We start from the raw sequence: 20448 nt of genomic DNA, 5'->3' as shown, positions 1-20448 counted from the left end.
AATGTCTTTTGATTAAAGAATTCAATTTGTTTACATTGAGGCTAATTACTGATAGGTCAGGACTTGTTAAAATTTTCTAGTTGTCCTGTACTTCCCTTGTTCCTTTCTTCCACTATAGCGACCTTTTAGGAAGTAATGATTTTCTAGACTGTCATGCTTTGACTTCCTATTCATTTTTTGTATCTACTGTGGGTTTTTCATTTGTGGTTACCCTGAGGTAACCACGACAAAACCATTTTATAGACATAATAGTGTATTTTACACTAACTTTGATTGTATAAAAAAACTTTACCTTTTTATCTGCCCTTCCACATTTTGTTTTTTTGCTTTTTGTTTTTTTTAATATATATTTTTTATTGATTAAGATATTACATATGTGTCCTTATCCCCACGTTACCCCCTACCCCCCTACCCCCCCCGCTCATGCCCTCACCCCCCTGTTGTCCGTGTCCATTGGTTAGGCCTATATGCTTGCATATAAGTCCTTTGGTTGATCTTTCCCCCTTACCCCCACCCTCCCCTACCTTCCCTCCAAGGCCTGACAGTCCAATCAATGCCTCTCCGTCTCTGGATCTGTCCTTGTTCATCACAACCTGGGAGCCCTCGGGGGATGTCCAACTGACAGTTTAGGCCCGCTCCCCATGGACATCCTAAGAGCTGCCACGGAAGTGGGAGAGGTTCCCGCCACCGCCGCTGCGTTCACCAGCAGTGAGCCCGGCTTCTGGGCTTCTGGCTGAGCAGTGCTCCCCCTGTGGAGCACACTGACCACCACGGGCAGCTCCTGAGTTGAGCGTCTGGCCCCTGGTGGTCAGTGCGCGTCACAGAGATGGGTCGTTCCACAGTCCATCGATCTGCATATTACCCTTTTATTATATAGGATATGATAAAATATTATGAAGATGCAGAAATAAAAAAATAGGGCTTCTAATCATACTTTTTAAGATTTTGTTCAATTAGCATTTGTAAGGAAAGCCCACTGGTACTGGATGGTGTCCAGCAGTTACTCAAAATCCTACAGAAAAATTGGAAATAAAAGTTTATAACTCACAAGCATGGAGGAAGTACACAGCATGCCTGCAGGGGCTAACACAGGCAGGACAAGACAGGATGCAGGAAGAGAGTGGCAGTACACAGAGTGTAGGCTTGTATTAGGATCACTATGTGGAGTGCCATGGGATTCTTGAGCTAGGTCCAGATTGTTCAACTCAAAGCATAACCAGCAAGGTTTGGCTAGCTCTTCAGAAATCTTACATAAGGGGCATACAAACTGAAGGCTTTGGGGTGCACAAAAGACTCCACAAGGACTGCTGGAGAAGTCCTATCAAAAACTTACATTCATTTGTGACACTGTAAGCTGGTGCCTGTATACACTAGGGATTCATGGGAGTTCAGTTCTTTACTTAACTACACAAAATAAATGATAATGCTGAAACACCACAGACTTTTACATAAACTCACAACAATACTCCCACTACATATTTTTTTGTAACCATCATAATTTCCCAGCAGGTACAATGAATAAAAAAATAAATTATGGGTAAACTCTTCACACATTATTTAAGGTTTAAGGCCTGTGAGTAAATGTCATTCCACTGCATTACAAATTGTTACCCACAATGGTGAATAGGGTGGTAAACATTAACACTGATGGCATGTCAACACCTCATTCATTACACATCACTGGTAACATATTTCAATTACTTCATCTTTATTAATGAACATATTAAGTCCACACATAGTCTAAATAAAGTATTGCAAGCACAATATATTGCCTAGGGTTGAAATACACATTACAAGCATTCAAAGATCATGAAATGAATTGAGATAGAAATCACATGAATACTTTTGTTTAAAAAAAGCCACAAACTTTTATAACTGTTGTAACAAAAAAGAATTCAGTGGAGACAATTACATTTGTCCTAATATTCATCCCCTTGCTATTCTGATTTACACTAAAAAATCATGTAACTTTCATTACTAGATTCTCTAAAATAAGTATTCTGATTTAAAGTCATATTTGAAAAGTGTTACTGACTTACTACTTTCTACTGTGAATTCTCTGATGTTATACATTTAATTTTATTAAAGTCACTTCCAAGCACAAATGCTGTGGGGTTTTCTGAAGTATGTATTGTGAGGAAATATTTTTTACCATTTATATCAAAGGTAGAATTTCTCATGAGTATGCATTCTCTGATATGAAGAAAGATTGTAGGTTCAGGTATAGGGTTTGCACATTCTTTAACATTTTAAGTTTTTCTCCAGTAAGAATACTCATGTGGCAGTTAAGATGTACCTATAAATGCTGAAAACAATATTTGCTGAACATTTTATATTTGCATGGCTTCTCTCCACTATAAATTCTCTAAAGCAGCGGTCGCCAACCGGTAGTCCACGGACCACTGGTGGTCCATGAGGTTTGAAAGGTTGGCAACCGCGGCTCTAAAGAACACTGAGGCTTCAGCAATGGTAAAAGGTTTTGCCACATTGTTTATATTTGTATTCTTTCAGTAAAGCATAAATTATGTGATATTGATTAAGGTTTCAACACTGGGTAAAGGTGTTATCAAATTCTCTGCATTGTTAGCGTTCTCTCTGGTATGATATTTAGTGAGCTTTGGGCAATGGTTGGAATTTTTTCCATATTCTTTATATTTATACTAGAGGCCCAGTGCACAGAATTTGTGCACTGGAGTGGGGGGGGGGTCCTTAAGCCCGGCCAGTGCCCTCTCACAGTCCAGGACCCCTTGGGGGATGTCCACCTGCTAGCTTAGGCCTGCTCCACACGGGGAACAGGCCTAAGCCAGCAGTCGGATATCCAACTCGCAGTCCAGGACCGCTCACTACTTACCACCTGCCTGCTCACTGCTTCTTACCACTTGGCTCGCTGCTCCTCAACGCTGCTGCGGAGGAAGGAGAGGCTCCCACCACCACCACTGCGCTTGCAAGCCATGAGCCTGGCTTCTGGCTGAGGAGTGCTCCCCCTGTGGGAGTGCACTGACCACCAGAGAGCAAGCTCCTATGTTGAGCATCTGCCCCGTGGTGGTCAGTGAGCATCATAGCAGCCAGTCCTTCTGGATGTTCTGCTGTAAAAGTTGCTTAGGCTTCTATTACATAGATTGTTTCTATTCTCTATGAATTTCCCAATATTGAGTACAGCTATAGCAAGGTTAAAGGCTTTGTCATACTCTTCACATTTGTAAAGATTCTCTCAGGTATGCATTCTCATATCTTTGGTAAGATTTGAGCAATGGGTAAAGGCTTTGCCACATTCTGTGTTTCTAAGGCTTCTCCATAGCTGAGTCCTTTGATGCTATAAATGTTTAAATATGATGTGAAGGCATTTTGACATCTACACATTTATAAGGGTTTGTGTCCTGAGTGATTTCTCTGATGTTTGGAAAAGGCTGAATACCAGCTAAAGACTTTGCCACATTCTGTACATTTATAGGGTTTCTCTCCAGAATGAATATTCTGATGTTGAGTAAGATGTGAGCCCCGGGTAAAGGTTTTGCCACATTCTCTACATTTATAGGGCTTTTCCCCACAATGAATTTTCTGATGTTTAGCAAGTTGTGAACTCTCGATAAAAGCTTTGCCACATTCTCTACATGTATAAGGCTTCTCGCCAGAATGAATTCTCTGATGTTGAGTAAGATTTGAGTTCCGGGTAAAGGTTTTGCCACATTCTCTACATTCATAAGGCTTCTCTCCAGTATGAATTCTTTGATGTTTGGAAAAGGCTGAATACCAGCGAAAGGCTTTGCAACATTCTCCACATTTATATGGCTTCTCTCCAGAATGAATATTCTGATGTTGATTAAGATGTGAGCCCCGGGTAAAGGCTTTGCCACATTCTCCACATTTATATGGCTTCTCTCCAGAATGAATTTTCTGATGTTTAGTAAGCTGTGAGCCCTGGGTAAAGGCTTTGCCACATTCTCTACATGTATAAGGCTTATCTCCAGAATGAATCCTCTGATGTTGAGTAAGATTTGAGCTCCGGATAAAGGTTTTACCACATTCTCTACATTTATAAGGCTTTAGTCCAGTATGAATTCTCTGATGATGGCTAAGGTTTGAACAGTGGCTAAAAGCTTTGCCACATTCAGTACATTTATAAGGCTTCTCTCCAGAATGAATTATCTGATGTCGAGTAAGATGTGAACTCTGGATAAAAGTTTTGCCACATTCTCTGCATTTATAAGGCTTCTCTCCAGAATGAATGATCTGATGCCGAGTAAGATGTGAGCTCTGGATAAAAGCTTTGCCACATTCTCTACATTTATAAGGCTTCTCTCCAGTATGAATTCTCTGATGTAAAATAACATTTGCCTGCCACTTAAAGGCTTTATCACATTCTTTGCATTTGTAAGGCTTCTCTGCAGTATGGATTTCCTTATGTATATTTAACTTAGAAGACTGACTAAACACTTTCACGTAGTGATTACACGGGAGAGACTCCTCCTCAATATGGGTACTTTTATGTTCAGTAAGATTTGATGATTGCTTGGAAGACTTGGCACATTCACTAAAACTTTCTGTCTTTACAGTATGAATACTCTGAGGTATAAAAATATTTGACCTTTTTTCAAAGACTTTAGGACATTTATGCTTGTTCTGTGGAAGCTGAGCTTTTTGATGGTTATTAGAATTTGACCCTTGGTTAAAGTTTTTCTGAGATTCATTACATTGGTGACTTCTCTCTTCATTATATGTACTCTGATAATAATTTAAGAGAGAAAAACTTTTAGTGAGGACTCTAATATCATTGCACATGTACAATTGTTCTCAATTACCTATTCTGATACCATGACGGTTGTGTGTATATATATATATCCTCCCATAGTTATGAAAATTATAGATTCTGGAAAAAGAAATATTTTCCCATGAAACAATAATACAAAATTGGTTAAGGGGTTTACAAATTCATTTATAACTTATATCTTCATTTTTAAAATATGTCAGTTTTAGAAATATTTGACTGTTTAATCAAATGCTACATTAATTCATTCAAAAATTATTTGCAAAATGGACTAGGTGACTTTTCTGATATTAGAAATTTTACTTCAGAGAATATGTATTCATTTATTTATATTAATTTTCATATGAGGACATGCTTATTGATTTTTAGAGAGAAAGAAAGGGGGGAGGGAGAGAGAGAGATGAAGAGAAATTGATATGAGAGGGAAATATGGATCAATTACCTCCTGCCTACACCCAGACCAGAGATAGAACCCTAAATCTACATGTCTTCCAACCAGCACTGAACCCACAACATTTCTAGGTGACACTTCAACCAACTGAGCCACAGCAGCCAGAGCAGAGAATATATACTTTTAAAATTTTTTCATTATTTGCCACATCTGCTATATCTTACCTGTAACATTTTCTGGAATGACACTTCTACACCTGACTTTGGCAACAAACCCTGGGTGACTTGAGAAGATATAGCTGAAATATAACAAATTAATTATAAAATACACGCAGGTAAATATTCTTTAAATTTTAATGTACAGAATTAATACCTGTAAGAAGACTTCAGTGAGACAGAAGAACAGGAAGCACAAAAACTTTCTTCCTCCATGGAAATGTTAACTTACCAACAATTACTGATCCAATTACCTTCTAAAGTACTTCAGAAGCCAGTTCAAAGACCACAATACCCACCAGAAAGCACAAAATAAAAAAGTCATATCAAAGAGGGAAACCAGTTACATTTACCCACAATACCTGCTCACCCTTCTGACCCAGGAATGGGAAAATATCATGGGCTCTAAATAAAAGCAAAATATGTTTTAAACTGGAAAGTTACACAAAACTCACACACGCAGGCTTCTGGTCTCGATGGAGGTGTAGGTAACTGTGGCACTGGCAACCTCCCACAACCACATAAAAAAAAATACAACTGGACTACAGGAAAACCATCTCTCAGAACTGACTGAAACCTAACTGAATGAAGTTCTAAAACTAAGGACATAAAGAAGGCTTATCCAGACTGGTAGGAGGTGCAACATCACAGAATGGACTGGGCTCACATGGTGGATAAAAATCACCAGTGGCATATCGGCTTCAGAGGTTGCATCTGAGGAGTGAAGGGTCACAGCCCACAGAAGGCCCTCAAGCGTCGGGTTCCAATGCCAAGAGAGATGTTCCTATTACTCTGGCTGTAAAAACTAGCAAGGATTGTGGTTGAGTGAGACGGAGAGCTGATGGAGTCCTAGGCAATTCCTCTTAAAGGGCTCACGCTCTGACTTATTCAGATTCATGCCCTGTGAGCTCCAGTGCTGTGGCAGCAGCTTGAATGGCACCAGGGACATACAGGTTGGACCTGAAGGATGAGAGCTGTAGAAGGAGCTTTCTCCCAGGCATAAGTCTTGGTAGAAGCCATTGTTTCTTTTCTGAGCCTTTCACCCACATAGCTGGCAAACAGGAGCCACAGCTGAGTCTCCATCAATTTGGCTCACACTTTTCACCACACCCTGAAGATTTCCTGACACCTCACCCCATCAACATGTGGGACCACCAAAGCTGTTTCCAGTGGCTATTCCATACAAACAGCCTAAATTGTCTTATGCTTCAGTCTTTACAACAATGTCTTAAACAAGCAGGATCTGGCCCCAGTGTACCCCCCATAACTCTCGCTAAGTGGCCCCAGCACGGAAACTATGTAATGTCTAATTATTGGGATGTACACCTGAAACTAATATAATATTATATTGGCAACTACAATTGAAAAATTTTTTTAATGAGTTACACACACACACACACACACACACACACACACACACACACCAATTACACTTTCCAGAATAGGTGTGACAGGCCTTTAAAAACCTACCACAGCTGATAGTTATTTTTGTTTTCCTGTATAAATCAAGTTTATAAAGAATGGGATCGCAACAAAAGATCACAAGGCTTATGAAGAAACAGAAAAGCAATCCAACCAGAGGGACAAAATAAATCTCCATAAGTTGGCCCTAATTTAATAAACATATGTTAATTACCTGACAAAGATAAGAAAAAAAAACCTTTAAAAGGGCTCAATTGAAAAAAACATAAAAAACTATTGCCATCACAATTAGGCATGACAATAATAAAAATGCAAGCAGACAGAAAGTATAAGAAAGAACCAAACAGATATTGGGAACTGAAGAATATAGTTAGTATCTGAATGAAATATACAATAGAAACATTAGGAAAAGACTTGATCAAGCAAAAGGAAGGATAAGACAACTTGGACACTGACCCACAGTGTTCCTGGGATGTGGGAACCAAATTACAGTATCTCAACCACTTCCCTCCCAAATTACTCAGAGGCAGAAAACAGAACTTTAAAACTAGTTTAATTTAAAATTCCTCAGCAACATGCACAGACTTCCCCAAGTTCACCAAGAAATCCAATAGTAGCCAGGTCATGCCACCCTTACACTGTTACAGGAGGACTTTGGCTCTCACTGCAAATGTGATGGAAGCAGAAAGAGAATCCTTAGATGATGATGGAGAGGATCTGTCCCTCGAAGCCAGAAATAGAAATAATCGTGACCCTCTCGAAAATCAGTCCCATTGAAGCAGATGTTTCCAAACCATTATATAATACCCGATCTTCGGCCTCTCACCTGGATCATCTATTTCCTTGATTTCCACCTACCTGGCTGGATGGGTATTGTCTTTTTTCCCTTCAACTCCCAGGGCTCCTTCATGTGCTCCAAAAAGGTGAGTAGGTCTGGCTTAGACACACCTGTTTATTAGAAAAAGGAACATGGGCCATAGCCAGTTTGGCTCATTGGGTAGAGTGTCATCCTGGGGACTGAAGGGTCCCTGGTTTGATTTTGGTCAAGGCCACATGCCTGGGATGCAGGCTCAATCCCCAGTAAGGGATGTGCAAGAGGCAGCCAATCAATGATTCTCTCTTATCACTGATATTTCTACCTCTCTCTCCCTCTCTCTTCCTCTCTGAAATCAAATAAAAATATATTAAAAACAACAACCAAAAACTTACAAAAAAAAAAGAAACATGGGTTCAATGGAGAATCTCCAATTTCCAATCAGCTCTGTGCTCAAGTAAGAAGAAAGGACATTGTAGAATACCAGAATATCATAAAAAATTATTTTCCAAAATATTATTTTCTGACAGAACCTTTAACTATACTGGAGACAACATTTAAAGTTTTCAAATCTTGAGTTCCACTTCCAAATACATCAGGAAGCCTTTTTGTTCTGCACCAGCAAAACCCCAATTTCTTTCCTTAATAACACGGATCTGAAACTCTATTATAAAAGCAGAAGCTACAAGCAGACACTGTGCTAATGAAGACAACAACACCCTGCGGGTGGAGGAGAAATTCTGGAAGGACGTGGTCCTCACCCAGGAATACCAGGTTCCTGTAGTTCTGCAACATCACGTCCATGTACAGTTTCCGCTGAGCTGGGTCCAGGCACGCCCACTCCTCCTGAGAGAATTCTATGGCCACATCACTGAAGGTCAACTGCCCCTGAAATTAAAAGGAAATTAAAAGAAAAGCATTAATCAATTGACCATGGGCAGAGGTCATAAGGTCACCCAAAATGAAAAGTTAATAGAACCAGTTTAGACTTAGGACAGTATCCTGAGTTATCCAACAGCATCACTTTGACATTAATATTCTCTAATGTATTTTTAGAAAGGAAGATGGCATATGATCCACAAAACCACAGTAGAAGTTTTACTTTTCTGAAAGATAAATTTTAAAAATACAGGCATCAACACAGGCATATCCATTTTTGAGTGCTATGTTTGAATCACAGAGGATCAACTGTACATATTTCTTAGCTGGAGAAGTCATTTTGAGTGAGCACAGTGTAGCACTTTTAAAATTTTAATGAGCTTCTTTTCCAAGGAAACACCAAATGGCGGATGACACCAGGGCAGAATAGGAGGTCTCTGGGGTTTCCATGGAGGATTTGGCTTCGGCATCCGGGGCCGGGGTGGCCGCCGGGATCAGGGCAGTGGCTGAAACCGCGTAGCTCATGGAGGCAAGGCTGAGGGCAAGTAGTGGATCACTTATCACCAAGCTGGCCGCTTGGTCAAGGGCATGAAGATCAAATCCCTAGAGGAAAGCTATCTATTCTCCTTGCCCATCAAGGAATCTGAGATCATAGACTTTTTCTTGGGGGCATCCCTCAAGGATGAGGTCTTGAAGATTATGCCTGTGCAAAAGCAGACAAGTGCTGGCCAGAGGGCCCAGTTCAAGGCATTTGTCGCCATTGGACATTTTGGTCTGTGTGTTAAGTGCTCAAAGGAAGTAGCCACTGCCATCCGTGGAGCCATTATCCTGGCCAAGCTCTCTATTGCGCCCGTGCGGTGAGGCTATAGGGGAAACAAGATTGGCAAGACCCACACCGTTCCTTGCAAGGTGACTGGCCGCTGTGACTCTTTACTGGTGCGCCTCATCCCTGCCTCCAGGAGTACGGGCATTGTCTTGGCCCCTGTGCCTAAGAAGATGCTGATGATGGCTGCTATTAACGACTGCTATACCTCGGCCAGGGGCTGCACTGCCACCCTGGGCAACTTCGCCAAGGCCACCTCTGATGCCATCTCTAAGACCTACAGCTATCTTACCCCAGATCTCTAGAAAGAGACTGTGTTCACCAAGTCTTCCTATCAGGAATTCACTGGCCATCTTGTAAAGACCCCACCAGAGTTTCTGTGCAGAGGACCCAGGCTCCAGCTGTGGCAAACACATAATTTTATACAAGACAAATAAAGTGAATTAAGCCTGCTAAAAAATAAAATAAATAAATAAAATATTAATGAGTTCTGGGTGGGGCCTAAATTTACATATGTTTAACCAGCTCACTTATAACTATGGATGCCAATGTGCTGGTACGTGTCCCATACCTTTGGATACCACAGAAGAAGAAAACACAGGAAAAAAGTTCATATACAAGATTTTGACTGAACAATTTTATGGGCTTTACAGGTCTCATAGATTAGTAAGCCCATCAACCACAGCTGTTTTAACATTTATATATTAATTAATAAATCTCAAAAGTATTCAAAGAACAATAACATTCTTGTTCATTTTTTTAAAAATGTTTTTATTGATTTTTAGAGAGAGAGAAAGGGGGAAGGACAAAGAAACAGAAATGTCGATGAGATAGAAACATCAATGAGCAGACTCCTGCATGCCCCCTACCAAGGATTGAGCCCTGAACCCGGGCATGTGCCCTAACCCGGGAATTGAACCAGTGATTTCTCAGTGCATGGGTCAATGCTCAACCAAGTGAGCCATGGCTATTCATCCTTTTTAAGGAAAATATTTTGTAAGATATCCATAAAATGGTAGAGCCTGGGTGTTATTCCAAACTTTACTTCGAATTTGTCAAAAAGATCACAGAGCAGTACACAGACACAACCCTCATGAATGTACACAGCTGTTGTAACTGTAAAGAATACAAACAAGAAGGTACGAAGAAAGAACAGGGCAAATAATGTTAACATTTTTGCAAAGAGGCAGACATAAAAATGGAAACTATGTACACATTATATGCAACACAAAATAAAATGTTCATGTCAATAAAATTACCTGAAATAAAATCAACATTAATGTCAATGTGCCAATGTCACAAATCTCTTTGTGAATGATTGTATTTTATAAACACAAAAGGGAGGTAAACACACCATGATAAAAAATATTAGCGTTATTACTTCTTAGCCTTTTATTTATTTGATAAAAGTTATCTTTAGTGCTGATCTGTACTTTATAAATTTAACACACTTGAACATCCATTACTATGATGCTTGTAAACATTTTTGAAAATACAAAGCAGTGATAAAGAAGAGTGTATCTGTGACAAGTCGGTGAAATACAATAAAAATTTACAGGTCTGGGGCTAAGGGAGTTTATCACCACCAAGCCAGCAATGCAAGGAATGCTAAAGGGACTGGTATAAAAATAAGAAATTAAAAGCTCAGAAAGAAAACAGCCACACAAAAACAGAAATGCCTACAAACAACTACCTTTCAATAATAACTTTAAACGTAAACGGACTAAATGCTCCAAACAAAAGACATCGAGTGGCTGAATGGATAAAAAAACATGACCCATACATCTGCTGTCTACAAGAAACCCACCTCATTAGAAGGGACTCACACAGACTGAAAGTGAAAGGATGGAAAAATATCTTTCAGGCAAATGGAAAGGAAAAGAAAGCTGGGGTAGCAATACTTATATCGGACAAAATAGACCTCAAAGTGAAGGCCATAACAAGAGATAAGGAAGGCCACTTCATAATACTAAAGGGATCAATACAACAAGAAGATATAATCCTGGTAAACATATATGCACCCAATGCAGGAGCACCCAAATTCATAAAAAAACTCCTGGAAGATATCAAAGGAGACATCGACAACAATACAATCATAGTAGGGGACTTTAATACACCACTGACAGCACTGGATAAGTCCTCTAGACAAATAATCAGCAAAGATACAGCAATCCTAAATGACTCACTAGATCAGATGGACTTAATAGACATCTTCAGAACACTTCACCCGAAAGCCAGGGAATATACATTCTACTCAAATGCTCATAGGACATATTCAAAAATAGACCATATATTGGGTCACAAGCAAAGTATCCCCAAATTCAAGAAAATTGAAATCATAAAAAGCGTCTTCGCAGACCACGATGGCATAATATTAGAAATAAACTACAATAAAAACAACCCAAAATACTCAAACACCTGGAAGCTGAATAGCATGCTATTAAATATTGATTGGGTTACCAATGAAATCAAAGAAGAAATTCGAAACATCCTGGAAACTAATGACAATGAAAACACAACAATCCAAAACCTATGGGACACAATGAAAGCAGTCCTGAGAGGGAAGTTTATAGCTCTACAGGCCTATCTCAAAAAACAAGAAAAAATGGTAGTAAATCATCTAACTCTACAACTCAAAGAATTAGAAAGAGAGCAACAAGAAAACCCCAGAGTGAGCAGAAGGAAGGAGATAATAAAGATTAGAGCAGAAATAAATGACATAGAGACCAAAAAAACAATACAGAAAATCAATGAAACCAAGAGCTGGTTCTTTGAAAGGATAAACAAGATTGACAAACCTCTAGCCAGACTCACCAAGAAGCAAAGAGAGAGGACCCAAATAAACAAAATCAGAAACGATAGAGGCGAAATAACAACAGACCCCACAGAAATACAAATGATTGTTAAAAAATACTATGGACAGCTCTACTCCAACAAACTAGACAACCTGGAGGAAATGGACAAATTCCTAGAAAAATACAACATTCCAAAACTCAATCAGGAAGAATCTAAAAATCTCAACAGGCCAATAACTATGGAAGAAATTGAAGCAGTCATCAAAAAGCTTCCAGCAAACAAAAGCCCAGGACCAGACGGCTTCACAGGGGAGTTTTACCAAACATTCAAGGAAGAACTAAAACCTATCCTCCTCAGACTACTACAAAAAATTCAAGAGAAAGGAACACTTCCAAGCTCATTCTATGAAGCCAGCATCACCCTAATACCAAAACCAGGTAAAGACAACACAATGAAAGAGAATTACAGGCCAATATCCCTCATGAACATAGATGCCAAAATCCTCAACAAAATCTTAGCAAATCGGATCCAGCAGTACATCAGAAAGATCATACACCATGACCAAGTAGGATTTATCCCAGGGATGCAAGGATGGTACAATATCCGCAAATCAATAAACGTGATACATCACATAAACAAATTGAAAGAAAAAAACCACATGGTCATATCAATTGATGCAGAAAAAGCATTTGACAAAATTCAACACCCATTTTTGATAAAAGCTCTCAGCAAGGTGGGAGTAGAAGGATCATACCTCAACATAATAAAAGCCATATATGACAGGCCCACAGCCAACATCATACTCAATGGACAAAAACTAACACCATTTCCCCTAAGAACAGGAACAAGACAGGGATGCCCCCTCTCACCACTCCTGTTCAACATAGTACTGGAAGTGTTAGCCATTGCAATTCGGCAAGAAGAAGAAATAAAAGGCATCCAAATTGGAAAAGAGGAAGTAAAACTGTCCTTATTTGCAGACGACATGATATTATACATACAAAACCCTAGAGACTCCATCAAAAAGCTACTGGACTTAATACATGAATTTGGCAATGTAGCAGGATACAAAATTAACCCCAAGAAATCCGAGGCATTTCTATACACCAATAGTGAACTTTCAGAAAGAGAGATTATAAAAACAATCCCGTTTACCATCGCACCAAAAAAATTAAGCTACCTAGGAATAAACTTAACTAAAGAGGTAAAAGACCTCTACTCAGAAAACTACAGGACGTTGAAAAAAGATATAGAGGAAGACATAAACAGATGGAAGAACATACCGTGTTCATGGATTGGTAGAATCAACATCATTAAAATGTCCATACTACCCAAAGCAATCTATAAATTCAACGCACTTCCCATTAAAATACCAACGGCATACTTCAGAGATCTAGAACGAACTCTCCAAAAATTCATCTGGAATAAAAAAAGACCTCGAATAGCTGCAGCAATCCTGAAAAAGACCAAAGTAGGTGGGATCTCAATACCAGATATCAAGATGTATTACAAAGCCACTGTTCTCAAAACTGCCTGGTACTGGCACAAGAATAGGCATATAGATCAATGGAATAGAATAGAGAGCCCAGAAATCGGCCCGAACCAATATGCTCAATTAATATTTGACAAAGGAGGCAAGAACATACAATGGAGCCAAGATAGTCTCTTCAATAAATGGTGCTGGGAAAATTGGACAGATATATGCAAGAAAATGAAACTAGACCACCAACTTACACCATACACAAAAATAAACTCAAAATGGATAAAGGACTTAAATGTACGACAGGAAACTATAAAAATTCTAGAAGAATCCAAAGGCAACAAAATCTCAGACATATGCCGAAGCAATTTCTTCACTGATACAGCTCCTAGGGCACTTGAAACTAAAGAGAAAATGAACAAATGGGACTACATCAAAATAAAAAGCTTCTGCACAGCAAAAGAAACCATCAACAAAACAACGAGAAAACCCACTGTGTGGGAAAACATATTTGCCAATGTCATATCCGATAAGGGCCTAATCTCCAAAATTTATAGGGAACTCATACAACTTAACAAAAGGAAGATAAACAATCCAATCAAAAAATGGGCAAAGGACCTAAATAGACACCTTTCAAAAGAGGACATTCAGAAAGCCAAGAGACATATGAAAACATGCTCAAAGTCACTAATCATCCGAGAGATGCAAATCAAAACAACAATGAGGTACCATCTCACACCTGTCAGACTGGCTATCATCAACAAATCAACAAACGACAAGTGCTGGAGAGGATGTGGAGAAAAAGGAACACTTGTGCACTGCTGGTGGGAATGCAGACTGGTGCAGCCACTATGGAAGACAGTATGGAGTTTCCTTAAAAAACTGAAAATGGAACTCCCATTTGACCCTGTGATCCCACTTCTAGGAATATATCCCAAGAAACCAGAAACACCAATCAGAAAGGATATATGCACCCCTATGTTCATAGCAGCACAATTCACCATAGCTAAGATCTGGAAACAGCCTAAGTGCCCATCAGTAGATGAATGGATTAGAAAACTGTGGTACATCTACACGATGGAATACTATGCTGCTCTAAAAAGGAAGGAACTCTTACCATTTGCAACGTCATGGATGGAACTGGAGAGCATTATGCTAAGTGAAATAAGCCAGTCAATGAAGGAAAAATACCACATGATCTCACTCATTCATGGATAATAGAGACCATTATAAACTTTTGAACAATAATAGATACAGAGGCAGAGCTCCCTCAAACAGATTGTCAAACTGCAGCAGGAAGGCCGGGGAGGGTTGCGGGGCAGGAGGTAGGGGGGTAAGAGATCAACTAAAGGACTTGTATGCATGCATAGAAGCATAACCAGTGGACATAAGACATGGGGGGATAGGGGAGGCTAGGGGACTGTCTAGGGCGGGGGGATAAAATGGACACATATGTAATACCCTTTGTAATACTTTAAGCAATAAAAAAAAAAAAAAATTAAAAAAAAAAAAAAAAAAAAAAAAAAATTTACAGGTCTGGGGCAAAGCAAGTATCTCCAGTGAACAACAACAAAGCAACCTACAAATAAAGCAAAATTGAAAAGCAATGAAAGTTTCCAGAAGAAATGTGATCATTTATGCACAACTCTCAAAAAACTTTTGACACCCATATTTAAAAAAAAACAAAAATTAACTTTATATTTCAGGAAATGGGCAGAGAACACCCGCACCAAGTGAAAATCAGGTGCAAAGGAAGGCACATCAAGTGACAGATGGACACATCATCACTAATACCAATTTTATACAAAATTCATTCCACAAATACCTCCTATACTGTATAAATCTTACAGAGCATTTAAAGAATAAAGCATCCATGCCAATGTAGAGAGCAAGTCACTGCTAATGAGTTTTCTTTTGCAGAACTTTCTGATCTAATCCCGGCCACTAAGGCCATCCTGGTTAAAGGTGCTTTGTCTCAATCCTGTTCTGCACAGCAGATGTTGCAGACATAGGAAATGTAAAACCTGCATGTCCCTTCTGCAAACATCATCTCAATAAGGAACTCGGATATCAATGCCTTCCCATGTTGAACTGTGGCAAAGAAAATGTTTTGAAAAGTTGAAGATAGGGGTTCAGAACAAGGCACCCTAAGATGTGCTTCAATGGTACATGCATTATGTTGAGCTGAAGGCATCAAGACCCTTTGGGTTCAAGAGAAACTTCTGCTCTCCCCCTTAACTACCTAGAAGAATTTAAATGATGAGCGTGACCTGTGATATAAGGTAAACCAAAAATGACATTTGAACTACCTAGATGGTAAGGAACCTAGGATTTCCTGAACATGTGATTTCCTGGCAACAATATTCTAAAGTCCCAAGGTGCATTACCTCATCCCAGGCTCAGAATGTCTTAGATGCTAAATTTCCCTTTCAGTCTCTGAACCTCTCTTGCATGTGGGGTCTCTGACTCTGTCATGTGTGTGCAGCTCCCATACATATCCCCTTTCTGATTAGGCCAGCTGAGAGAACTTTGAAGGTAGAAGAAAGTACCTTCTTCCCACACAATGGTCATTAACTTATGGTGAGATTCCTATGGGGGACCTGGATGGACACAATAGACAGAAAGCTGTGGACAAAAACGCAGAGGTAGCTGACTTTATCTGCCTCCTAAAGGCCTGCTTCCTTGCAGATGTTGAAACTGCTGACCCACATGAGCAGTTGATGAAGGCTTGACTGCTACATGACCTTCTTCAGGTGGCTCTAGTGACTACGCTGCCATCTCTCCCCCACAGCGCAGGCGCTAACAACCAGACAACCCCATTGGAAAAGGAAGTAACTGCACCCTGAAATGGAAATCTCCACCAGCAGGCCTTTTTCAAACCACCCTCCTATGTGTCCCAAGCTTGTCAGGGCCGCCAAGCAGCGCCAGCCCCTCAGCAGCTCAGGGGCCCTTCCTTTCTTCTGTGTTGTCTCCCTTATGAAAGAGCATAAGCCTAAGAAAATTTCCCAAGATATATCTCTAGAGGTTCCTCTTGATTTCTATCTTGGGGAACCCATAACCCCAAGCGACAGTCACAGTTTAAAGAGGGAACTTATAGAATCACAAAGAAAAAAAGTAAGCAGGTGAAAACAACTTCGTGTTGCAGGATCATCAGAAATAGAGAAACAAAGGTCTGCACCATCTAAATACATGAACTTTGGAAGGAAAAGCAGACACAGAACTGAGCCAAGACAGAGCGCTTACCTGAGAAGCAGCCATACTGTCCTCTTCCTCCTCCTGCTCTGGGTTGTTTTCTCAGGCGACTTTATGTTGACCAATCACACCTGCATCTGGAGAAGATATGCCGTGCTTCCACCACACTCACAGGCAGAAGGACTTGAATGATGAAAAATCTCACACTCCCATGCCCTTTGACACAGGAGAGATTAAGAAACAATGAGATGCTACATGAAGATCAAACTGTTTTTCTCTCCTGTCTTCTCTTGCTCTCCCCTCCAACAGACACGCCCAAATTCCAACCCAGCAATGAGAAAGTGGGCTGCACTTCTGTTCCTCCCAAACCCAAGAGAGGACCCTGGACCAAAGCCCATTGTCAACTCTCACAAATGCACTGGGGCAGGGAGCCCTTCTGCTAAACCCTGGCCACACTTTTGAATCACCTGGAGCACCACACTAAAATGACCACGATGTTCTACCCAGACCGGCTGTTCAACTCTGAGGGGGAGGCACAGGCAGTGTTATTTCTTACAACTCGTCAAGTGGTCGAATGGGAGGGGACCACCTAGCGAAGCATTTCTTCTGCAGCTTTAACGTGCACACAGAACCGTGGGGATCAAGGTTTCACTCTAAAAAGTTATGATTCTGTAGAGCTGCAGTGAGGCCCATGAAATAGCATCTTTACTTAGTGCTCTGGTGGAGGTGACCTGCTGTAGGTAGCACTGGGCGAGAGAGACTAGACCTAACACACCCAAGCCCTGTGCGTAGTGTGAGGGGTTGGGGCAGGAACTTCTACAGGGCAGCCTCCCAGGGTGGATCCCTAGAGATGGGGTTGTCCTGGAATGGGTTTCGCCAGGCCTGTAGCTACTGTGCAGATGCAACAGGGGAGAAGACAAAACTTGGTGGCAACAGGGCTCTGCAAAAATCCTGCCCTCAAAATCCTTCCACGGCCCGAACCAATATGCTCAATTAATATTTGACAAAGGGGGCAAGAACATACAATGGAGCCAAGATAGTCTCTTCAATAAATGGTGCTGGGAAAATTGGACAGATATATGCAAGAAAATGAAACTAGACCACCAACTTACACCATACACAAAAATAAACTCAAAATGAATAAAGGACTTAAATGTACGACGGGAAACCATAAAAATTCTAGAAGAATCCAAAGGCAACAAAATCTCAGACATATGCTGAAGCAATTTCTTCACTGATACAGCTCCTAGGGCACTTGCAACTAAAGAGAAAATGAACAAATGGGACTACATCAAAATAAAAAGCTTCTGCACAGCAAAATAAACCATCAACAAAACAACGAGAAAACCCACTGTGTGGGAAAACATATTTGCCAATGTCATATCTGATAAGGGCCTAATCTCCAAAATGTATAGGGAACTCATACAACTTAACAAAAGGAAGATAAACAATCCAATCAAAAAATGGGCAAAGGACCTAAATAGACACCTTTCAAAAGAGGACATTCAGAAAGCCAAGAGACATATGAAAACATGCTCAAAGTCACTAATCATCCGAGAGATGCAAATCAAAACAACAATGAGGTACCATCTCACACCTGTCAGACTGGCTATCATCAACAAATCAACAAACGACAAGTGCTGGAGAGGATGTGGAGAAAAAGGAACACTTGTGCACTGCTGGTGGGAATGCAGACTGGTGCAGCCACTATGGAAGACAGTATGGAGTTTCCTCAAAAAACTGAAAATGGAGCTCCCATTTGACCCTGTGATCCCACTTCTAGGAATATATCCCAAGAAACCAGAAACACCAATCAGAAAAGAAATATACACCCCTATGTTCATAGCAGCACAATTCACCATAGCTAAGATCTGGAAACAGCCTAAGTGCCCATCAGTAGATGAATGGATTAGAAAACTGTGGTACATCTACACGATGGAATACTATGCTGCTCTAAAAAGGAAGGAACTCTTACCATTTGCAACGGCATGGATGGAACTGGAGAGCATTATGCTAAGTGAAATAAGCCAGTCAATGAAGGAAAAATACCACATGATCTCACTCATTCATGGATAATAGAGTCCATTAGAAACTTTGAACAATAATAGATACAGAGGCAGAGCTGCCTCAAACAGACTGTCAATCTGCAGTGGGAAGGCCGGGGAGGGTGGCGGGACAGGAGGTAGGGGGGTAAGAGATCAACCAAGGACTTGTATGCATGCATATAAGCATAACCAATGGACATAAGACACTGGGGGATAGGGGAGGATAGGGGACTGTCTGGGGGGGGGGGAGGGGCGGGGAAATGGACACATATGTAATACCCTTTGTATTACTTTAAGCAATAAAAAATAAATAAATAAATAAATAAAGTAAAAAGTAAAAAAAAAAAAAAATCCTTCAAAATGCCACCCAGTCCCCTTTGCCCACACCCCTCCCATGGGACAACGTATAACAGGACAATCTCCCTCATCCCCTGTCCATAGGTGAATGGAGCCTCAATCCCTAAGGGACAAGGGGTAGAAAAAGTGTTTCCATCACAGCTGTATTTGCAAATGAAGTAAAGGAGCATACTCTAGAAGCCTGTCAAGACATGAGATTGTTTGTATCACATTCATGTTCACTTTCTCTAACTGTACCCCCAAACACATTTTAATCGTTGCTCTTGTTAATGTAAGAACACCACATGAGATCTACCGTCTCAATATTTTAATATATATTTTTATTGATTTCAGAGAGGAAGGGACAGGAAGAGAAAAGATAGAACATCCATGATAAGAGAGACTCCCTCCCGTAGGCCGACATTGGGGATCGAGCCAGCAACCTGGGCACGTGCTCTGACCCGGAATTGAACCACGATCTCCTAGTTCATAGGTCGACACAACTACTAAGCAACACTGGCCAGGCTTAATGAAATTTTAAGTGTACAATACAATAGTGTTAACGGGCAAAATGTTGTACAGTGGATCTCTGAGACTTATTCATCTCTGATAAATCAAAATCTGTATCGCTGAATAGCAACTCCCATTTCCACTCTCCTCTGCCTGTGGCAACGCTAATCTTTCCTCTAATCTTTGTTCCTATGGGTTTGACTCTGTTGTGAGAATTCTGAACCTGTATTTATACTGTGTTTATACATTAAAAGTACTTTCTATGGCATATAGGTTAGTAGTCATATTCTTAAATTTGAGGCAGAAAATATGATTAAAATAAACTCTAAATTTATAGTTGAAACAAACATAATTATTATGAAAGAAACAGAAAACAAATTCCTGAAACACAAGAGATTGACTCTAATAAACCTTAATGCATCCCCAAAATCTTCATGTGGAAATTTATGCTTTTACTGCAGAGAAGCAAATCCATAGGCCCAAGTCATTATTTCTCATTAACATTGTTTTTGGGAATAAAAAATTAGTACCTTTTCCCTCTATGCATATCTCTGTGACCAGAATTTCCCCTGTTAATAAGGACAACAGGAATATTGGAGGAGGGCCCACAGTTAATGTCTTTAATTTAAGTTGATTATTTTGTTTAGGATCCATTCTTTAAATGGGGTAATATCCCAAGGCAGTGGATAAGATTTCAACATATGATTTTTGAGAGACCCAACTGAACCCTTCATGGTAAATTTTACATGGGTGGGTGTGTAAGTGTGTGTGTGTATATAT

General features: G+C 40.1%; 2 protein-coding genes and 1 pseudogene across 2 annotated transcripts; 1 reads left to right on the top strand and 2 right to left on the bottom strand.

Moving 5' to 3' along the window:
- Nucleotides 1-546: 546 nt before the first annotated feature.
- LOC118662453 (putative zinc finger protein 876) lies at nucleotides 547-5389 on the bottom strand. Its single transcript, XM_036320958.1, is given in 3 exon segments — nucleotides 547-4062; nucleotides 4065-4382; nucleotides 5381-5389. Coding segments are annotated over 3 exon segments (1029 nt in total). The 3' UTR covers nucleotides 547-3360.
- A 1940-nt stretch (nucleotides 5390-7329) lies between these two features.
- Nucleotides 7330-17832, bottom strand: LOC118663096 (putative protein ZNF720). Its single transcript, XM_036322444.1, has 3 exons — nucleotides 16829-17832; nucleotides 8369-8495; nucleotides 7330-7741 (listed from the first exon to the last, which is right to left on the bottom strand). Exons 1-3 carry the CDS (start codon nucleotides 16841-16843, stop codon nucleotides 7629-7631), a joined length of 255 nt encoding a protein of 84 aa, XP_036178337.1. The 5' UTR covers nucleotides 16844-17832; the 3' UTR covers nucleotides 7330-7628.
- On the top strand, nucleotides 8541-9727 carry LOC118663170 (annotated as a pseudogene).
- Nucleotides 17833-20448: the final 2616 nt, after the last annotated feature.

This window comes from Myotis myotis, unplaced genomic scaffold (assembly GCF_014108235.1).
Source record: "Myotis myotis isolate mMyoMyo1 unplaced genomic scaffold, mMyoMyo1.p scaffold_m19_p_9, whole genome shotgun sequence".
NCBI classification, from domain to species: Eukaryota; Metazoa; Chordata; class Mammalia; order Chiroptera; family Vespertilionidae; genus Myotis; species Myotis myotis.
The sequence above is the reverse complement of the archived record's forward strand: the minus strand, read 5'-3'. Positions and strand labels throughout refer to the sequence as shown.

Bases quoted from the DNA above. Each gene is read 5' to 3' on its own strand.
- LOC118663096 (XM_036322444.1), bottom strand. The intron at 7,742-8,368 runs GTGAGGACCACG...TCTAATAAACAG, and splicing joins CAGGAACCTGGTATTCCTGG to GTGTGTCTAAGCCAGACCTA.